Here is an 8,409-nt window from a genome sequence, read left to right as displayed (position 1 = left end):
CAGCAGCAGCCTCCTCCCAACCCTAACCTCCTTCATTTTCAGCCCTCTCGCGGAGAAAGGAGCCCCATGGGCCGCAGGGGTTGACGTTCTTCTTCATTTTTCTCTCAGCCACGCTGCTCATTCCTCCGGCCGCGTCTCTCTTCTGTTCTTCGGGCCTACGCTGACCACACTAGCATGGTCTCTTCTTCCTGCGCACGCACCCGCTGCTCACCACTTCCTCTTCCGGGCCGCAGGGGGGGCGGGAAGAAGAGACCATGCTGGTGCCTCTGAGTCCAGCTGTCCTGCTGCGTTCCGCCCGGGCTGACAGCATTTTAAGCCCGGGCGGAGGAGGACCGGGGAGCAGCTGGGTCAGCGGGGGACCGGGAAGTGTGGCGACACACCTGCGTGTTCTTGGCGACACACTGGTTGAGAACCACTGCTCTAGACTTTATGGATCCACAGTGTTTATCCCATGCCCCTTTGAAATCCTTCACAGTTTTGGTCTTCACCACTTCCTCCGGAAGGGCATTCCAGGCATCCGCCACCCTCTCCGTGAAGAAATACTTCCTGACATTGGTCCTGAGTCTTCCTCCCTGGAGTTTTAAATCATGACCCCTGGTTCTGCTGATTTTTTCCAATGGAAAAGGTTTGTCGTTGTCTTTGGATCATTAAAACCTTTCAAGTATCTGAAAGTCTGTATCATATCACCCCTGCTCCTCCTTTCCTCCAGGGTGTACATATTTAGATTCTTCAATCTCTCCTCATAAGTCATTCGATGAAGACCATCCACCTTTTTGGTCGCCCTTCTCTGGACCGCCTCCATCCTCTCTCTGTCCCTTCAAAGATACGGTCTCCAGAACTGAGCACAATACTCCAGGTGAGGCCTCACCAAGGACCCTGTACAAGGGATAATCACTTCCCTTTTCTTACTCGATATTCCTCTCTCTATGCAGCCCAGCATTCTTCTGGCTTTAGCTATCGCCTTGTCACATTGTTTCACCGACTTTAGATCGTTAGACACCATCACCCCAAGGTCTCGCGCCTGCTCCATGCACATCAGCCCTTCACCCCCCCATCAAATACAGTTCTTTCGGATTTCCACACCCCATATGCATGACTTTGCACTTCTTGGCATTGGATCTCAGCTGCCATATCTTCGACCACTCTTCCAGCTTCCTTAAATCCCGTCTCATTCTCTCCACTCCTTCTGGCGTGTCTACTCTGTTGCAGATCTTAGTGTCATCCTCAAACAGACAAACCTTACCTTCTATCTCGCTCACATAGATATTGAACAGATATATTACCTTTAGTTTACGCTCAAATGTTCTTGTCTCCACCTATTTGCCTTAATGTGACAGGAGCTTATTTTTGTAGATATTATTGTTTCTAATTGATAGTATAATTTCCTTTTGATTCCTCTCTAATTTTCTGTAACATTATCACTTGTTATAAATATTAATGCAATAAAAATAAAGTTAAAAAAAAAAGTTTGGACAAGTTCCTGGAGGAAAAGTCTATAAATCATTATTAAGGTGGAGTTGCAGAAACCCACTGCTTATCTCTGGGATAAGCAGCTTGTAATCTCTCTAGCCCTTGGGATCCTGCCAGGTACTTGTGACCTGGCTTGGCCACTGTTTGAAACAGGATACTGGCCTTGATGGACCCTTGGTCTGACCCAGTATGGCACATCTTATGTTCTTATATAGGACCTTCATAATTGTGTGTACTATTTTGCTATTTATCTAAAGGCTTGATTATAATCATTGGTCCAAATTGGTGGTGGGGAGAGGAAGCAGTGGGCAGGGCTACCATAGAGGTGCAGGTCAACCCAAGCTCCAACTGGCTTCCCCAAGGACAGCCCTGCCCAAGTATGGTGGCGGAAACCAGAATTAAAGCAACATAATATGTTCTACAAAGCCAGGGAAAAGCACACATACAAATGTCTCTGCACTTTTTTTCTTGCTTGTTATATACATTATTTCCTATTCTCACCTTCACGTTGACCCTGCTTCCATGTTCATGGTGATTTGGGTTCTGTGCAAATGTCCTTCTCTGGACTATGCCCCGGCACGGTTGACGTCATACACGTTTGGTCATCAACGTGCACACTCCCTGCTGATCCTATCTCAGGAAGGCAGCGACGACCGTGCTCAGCGGAATAGCTGCCGGAACGTTGGATGGGAAGAAGCAGTGCCATCCCTGCTCTTGAAGCCCTCCCTGCACTTTCACACCGGTGAGTTCTGATGCTACTACATCGGCATCCTTGTCTTTTTTTGTCATCTCCCCCCCCCCGGTTATTTCAACATGACTTTTCCTAATGAACTTTGCTCCTCTGCTGGCTGGCATGATCCTTACTGCAGAGGAACAACAATGGCGCCGTCTTAGAGACAAAAGTCCCGTTGCTCCATCCTGCACCTGGGATGGATAGTTAAATAAACAATGGCACTTTCTGCTTGCTTTCTCCTAAGCACTTTGGACTTTTTCTTTGAAATTATGGCCCCAACATCTTAAGATATCTTTTCCTTTGTCTGATTGGATATTGCTGTTCAGCAGCATGATTGATACGTCTGCTGAGGAACATAATGCAATAGTGATTCACACAAAGTCAACATTGCTTGCAGCTTAAGAAACAACCCTTTCCAATCCCTGACCATAAATCTGAAGAAACATCCACATCTCAGCCTTTTACAAATTGCAGCACATACAAGAGATCCCCCCCCTAAAGCCTCAACGGTCCCCCAACCCAATCTTTTCGCATGCCATGATGGTAACTTGGTATCAATCCTCAATTCTTCCCAAAGACAAAAAAGAGGCCAAACCCTGGCCTCAGCTTGTACTATGTCTGGTAAGTTAAAGATGATGTACCGGGCAGAAATAATGGAGCCTGCTTTCCAAGATGCTCGCACAACCTCATAGGTGGATCCGAAAATAATCCCCATGTCAGAATCCTCTTTGGAACTCCTGCCCCCATCCTGACTACTGATAATTTAGCATGGATAGGGGGGCACCAGTCACAAAAGTTATTTTGGGGGGAGGGCGCACCTGCTTCCCTTTGTAGAACAGGATAAATAATTAACCTATGTTCTTTCAGGTCTTCCTCCGGTTATCTCAAAGGTTTTGGTCTTGGGTATTTGCTGCAGATATTAACTTTAGGTGGCTGCCATCTTGTGGCTGATTGTTATATCGCACTGCTTTCTACTCCCTGTCTGATACTTTGACCTTGTGTGTTGCCTGTTCGGTTATGTAGCATGGCACCTGTTTGCTAGCAGCTTCCAGTTGTCTTTATTTCTACTCGTGAAACAATATTCGTAAGAGGCAGTAGATGGAATTGAATCTCAAAATGTATTATTGGAGTCCATGGAATAGCTGTAGAGTACGAATACCTCAGATATTTCTGCTTAATTAAGGTCTTTAGGGGAAGACCCAATAAAGGTAAGCCTGGAGTTTCGGATGTTTGACATTTAGAAACCGAAGATATGACATTTAACACTTTTGGCCAAAACCTATGGATGGATGAGCAATCCCAAAGCATGTGTGTGTAGGGATCTTTCACTTTACATCCTCACTAGAAAATATTGGACAAAACCGCATAAAATGTATAAATACCAGAGGGGATGAAATATGGAAGATCTTAAGAGGTCAGTCTGGACTTTGAAATGCAGTTTTGAAAGCATGCCTTTCCTCCTGTGCTTTGGACCTTCGTAGGCTACTTTCCAAAGGGAAGAAAGCATATGAGATCACCATATCTCTGTTTGTGCATCCATGTATCCTCTGCTTCCCCTCAATAACTTTTGTTTAGTGTCCTATCTACACCAAATTCTCACTACATGTCAGGGGCCTGAGGGGAGCCTGACCGGGGTATTTCTTTTTGCGGGGGATCTACCTATGCGTGCAGGCGTGTGCTTCCCGGAAAGTTAGCTTTCTGTGGCTTGGCTGCCTGCTGAGCCTAGGTTACACGCTGTGGCGCTGGAAGACGAGAGTGGGGGCTTGAGGATGGGAAGTTGACCAATGGCCATGGGGATTGCTAGGAATTATTTTTACCAATTACCCTGGCTCCCTTTTTCTCCTGTAATTCCATAAACCTTTATTCTTTTGTCACAGGGGTGATTCCTTCTCATAGAAACTAATCTGTGCTGTGCTGAAACAGATACTGTATAGAATGATACTCTCCTCTTCCTTTGCTCTGCTAGGTCTTCTACAGTCTTGGAGCAGGAATAAGATGATGAAATTTAAAGCATCCAGTGTACACAAAAAGAGCTACGTTGTCATCACTATTCTCCTTGGAACCTTCAGCATGTCTCTGTTCTTCCACCTAAGTGACAGGTTGACCCTCTTGCTATACAGAAGTTTGCAGCTCACCTCTCCTTCCATGGAATCCCATGACTTTCCTATACAAACTATCCAGAACATGGGTATGTGGACTGTGAATTCAATTGGCCGCCTGGGCAACCAGATGGGTGAATATGCTACTCTGTATGCGTTGGCGAAGCTCAATGGCCACACGGCATACATTGTTCCAGAGATGCATGACTGGCTGGCTTCTATCTTCAAGATTACCTTGCCAGTCATGCACAAGAATGTGGTCTATCATGTGCCCTGGAGGAACTATTGGCTGCATGACTGGATGTCAGAAGAGTACGAACACATTGAAGGGAAATACGTGATGCTCACTGGCTACCCCTGCTCATGGACTTTCTACCACCACATCCGAGAGGAAATCCTCCGGGAGTTCACCTTCCATGACTTCATCAGGGACGAGGCCAACAAGTATTTAGAGAAAGTGAAAGGGAGCAGGAGGAATGTCACCTTCATCGGAGTCCATGTGCGAAGAGGGGACTATGTCAATGTCATGCCTAATACGTGGAAAGGAGTGGTGGCAGACAAGGCCTACGTGGAGAAGGCAATGGGCTATTTCCGTAGTAAGTATCAGGAGCCCGTCTTTGTGGTGACAAGCAATGGAATGCAGTGGTGTAAGGAGAATATTGACACCTCCAAAGGAGATGTCTATTTCTCTGGGGATGGAATGGAGTCCTCACCTGGGAAGGACTTTGCCCTTCTTGCCCACTGCAATCACACCATCATGACCATTGGCACCTTTGGCTATTGGGCGGGCTACCTGGCTAGAGGGGAGACCGTTTACCTCACCAACTTTACTCTCTCTGACTCTCCGTTCATGAAACTCTTCCATTACGATGCTGCCTTCCTACCAGAGTGGATTGGGATCCCTGCTGACCTATCACCTCTCAAACAGAGGAAAAAATGATCACCTGTTGTGGAAAGTCTCCGCATCAACCATGAGCAGTTCCTCTGCCCTATGGACGAATGGTATTAGGAACTGGACTGGGACATTTACAGAGGCCCGATATCATTGCCCTTGCCATGAGTGGCGACTTATTTTCCTTGGGACCTAGCCAGTTATCTAAGGAGACAGTCAGCTAGATCCTGCAGGGTGAAAATTTCACCCTGCAGAGCAGTTAAAATTAGCTGTCCTAGTTCTACTAGCTGGCTAGACTTAGCTGTTGAAAAGATGGATGGCCCTGGAGGCAATCCTGGGGGACAAGACCTAACTTGCTATCCCAATTGCAGATATTGCAGGCCTATGTCTAACCAACTAGGTTGTGCCTGAAAAATGAGCTTAGCTTAGCCAGATAAGTCAGGCAAGGAGCATCCTTTCCTCAATAGGTTGAGGATAATGATGGTCTATATCTGCTGTCTTTATGATGGGCAAATCCCTAAGGAGCTCCGGTGAAATCTTTTCAAGAAGGTGGCATGGATTCTCTATAAATTTAGCAATACAGTGCTGAAGAATAAGTGTATTCCCAGGTGAGAAACAGCAGCAAAGAAGATATTGGTACTTATCACCCCTAGGTATCTGGACAAGATCCTCCCATTTTCTTTGGAGCACAGGCTGTGTTTTTGTCTTTGGCTCAGGTACACACAAGGTACAATAAGGCTATTTCTATCATTGTGTTGTGCTGTTCCACTTTTGAGAATACAGATTAAAAGTGCAGGCGTTAGCCAAAACATGGCCATGTCAAGCTTCTTCTAATACAGCTTTCTTAATTTCTTAATATATGCTATTTTAAACATAATTTCTGTAATAAAGATCTCCTTTATGCACACCTTTATTGTTTCCCTTTTTATCATTTGTATTATTTTTAATATATTTATGGTTTTATATAATTATTATTGATGCAGTACGTTATTTAGCGTTCTTGCCCTGTCCTACTCTGCTTTGTTTGCTACAAGCAAGGTAATCCCATAAATAGTTAAAGAATTTGAGTAAGATTGGGATCAGATAAAAAATATCTTATGTAAAAATCTAAATGAAAGCCATCAGGACCTGGACACATACCATTAGGGGGGACTTGTCATTGCATCTTGCGTTGCTGATAATACACTGGAGAGCTCCTCAGACTACTTAGGAAGTTTAAAGTCTCTGATATAGTAATACAGTAGTTTACAGCAGAAAGCAGAATTGCTTACCTGTAACAGGTGTTCTCCTAGGACAGCAGGATGTTAGTCCTCACAGATGGGTGATGACATCAGATGAAGCCCGGCACTATCCACGCATCCATGTGAGGTCCCTCTTCAGTCTTGTAATATAGAATTGACGAGCAAAAAAATAAATTAACAAAACGCAAGAGAATCCAACTCCGCGGGGAGGTGGGTGGGTTTTCTGAGGACTACCATCCTGCTGTCCTAGGAGAACACCTATTACAGGTAAGCCTCACTGCTTTCTACTAGGACAAGCAGGATGGTAGTCCTCACAGATGGGTGAATACCAAGCTACAGGTTGCTCCCGGTAAGGCTCTTGACCAACAGGCACTGTATCAGGTGCCAACGGGCACAACAAATAACTGCGGTGCTGTTGATAACATGGGGAGACAGCATGACACAACAATGGGCCTTAGACAGGGAGAGTTGGGTTTTTAAGCCTGGAAGAGGTTATGAAGGACAGATTGGTCGAAGTTACTGCCATGTCGACTATCCTTGTCCAAGCAGTAGTGAGCAGCAAAAATGTATAGGGAACTCCATATTGAGGCTCTGCAGATTTCAGCAATGGGGACCACTTGTAAATGGGCCACCAATGCTGCCGTGGCTCTCCCCGAGTAAGCCTTAACACGGCCTCCCAGCTGAAGGTCCGCCTGCGCATAGCAGAAGGAGAAACAATCTGCCAGCCAGTTGGACAGAGTTTACTTGCCCACCGCGACGCCCATTCTGTTCTTGTCAAAGGATATGAAGAGTTGCATGGACTGCCTGTGGCCTGCAGTGCATTCGAGACAGAAAACCAAAGCCCGCTTGCAGGCCAGACTGTGTACAGCCCGTTCGCCTTGGTGAGAATGAGACCTCGGGAAAAAGGTGGGCAGAATTATAGACCAATTAAGATGAAAATCAGTCACCACCTTAGGCAGAAACTTAGGGTGAGTATGCAAGATCACCCTATCATGAAATAACTTTGTGTAGGGTGGATACGTCACCAATGCCTGAAGCTCACTAACTGCGAGCCGAAGTGACCGTCACAAGGAAGAGAACCTTCCGGATTAGGTACCTCAGATCTCAGGAACGCATAGGCTCGAATGGGTCACTCATGAATCATGCTAGCACTACGTTGAGGTCCCAGGACACAATAGGGGGATTCATGGGGGGCTTCATCTGAAGCAACCCCCACATAAACCACCCTACTATGGGCTGCACAGAGATGGGCAAAACACCAATAACTTGATGGTAAGCGCTTATGGCACTCAGGTGGACCCTGACCGAGTTGGTCTTTAGGCTAGCCTCGGAGAGTTGCCACAGGTAGTCTAGCAACTGCGGCTTGGGGCAGGCGAATGGATCCAAGCCATGACCCCCATACTAGACGGAGAAACTCCTCCACGAGCCTGTAAGACTTCCTGGTGGAAGGCTTTCTTGAAGCTACCAGTACCTGAGACACATCGTCAGAGAAGTCGAGAGACTGCTTGACTAGCCTCTCAACATCCAGGCCGTCAGAGCTAATGACCTGAGATTTGGATGGCGCAGCCTGCCCCAATCCTGCTTGATCAGATCAGGAGAGGTCCCCAGGCGGACAGGCTCTCTGACCAACAGGTCCTGCAGGATTGGAAACCAGACCTGCCTCGGCAAATATGGGGCCACCAGGATCATGGTCCCCTTGCCCTGCTGGAGCTTCATGAGAGTCCACATTACCAGAGGAAGCGGAGGATATGCATACAGGAGACTCTTGCACCAGTAGCAGGCAAAGGTGTCCGAGGCTGGCTTCCCGTCGATCCTGTACAGGCAGCAAAAGTGGCTTTGCTGTTGCAAGGGGGGCAAAGAGATCCACATCTGGGGTTCCCTACAGGTGGAAGATCCGGTCCCCTACTGAGGGTTTCAGTGACCACTTGTGTGATCGGAATGCCCGACTCAGGCGGTCCGCCACCGCATTTTCCG

General features: G+C 46.9%; 1 protein-coding gene across 1 annotated transcript; it reads left to right on the top strand.

Annotated features, from left to right (window-relative positions):
- Positions 1 to 2,139: 2,139 nt before the first annotated feature.
- On the top strand, positions 2,140 to 6,061 carry LOC115081182 (galactoside 2-alpha-L-fucosyltransferase 2-like). Its single transcript, XM_029585703.1, has 2 exons — positions 2,140 to 2,212; positions 4,170 to 6,061. Exon 2 carries the CDS (start codon positions 4,199 to 4,201, stop codon positions 5,240 to 5,242), a length of 1,044 nt encoding a protein of 347 aa, XP_029441563.1. The 5' UTR covers positions 2,140 to 2,212; positions 4,170 to 4,198; the 3' UTR covers positions 5,243 to 6,061.
- The last annotated feature ends 2,348 nt before the right edge of the window (positions 6,062 to 8,409 follow it).

This window comes from Rhinatrema bivittatum, chromosome 19 (genome assembly GCF_901001135.1).
Source record: "Rhinatrema bivittatum chromosome 19, aRhiBiv1.1, whole genome shotgun sequence".
In the NCBI taxonomy this organism is placed as follows: Eukaryota; Metazoa; Chordata; class Amphibia; order Gymnophiona; family Rhinatrematidae; genus Rhinatrema; species Rhinatrema bivittatum.
Note: the sequence above shows the minus strand (reverse complement) of the source record. Positions and strands in the feature narration are given on the sequence as shown.

Bases quoted from the DNA above. Each gene is read 5' to 3' on its own strand.
- LOC115081182 (XM_029585703.1), top strand. From the start codon at position 4,199: ATGATGAAATTTAAAGCATCCAGTGTACACAAAAAGAGCTACGTTGTC.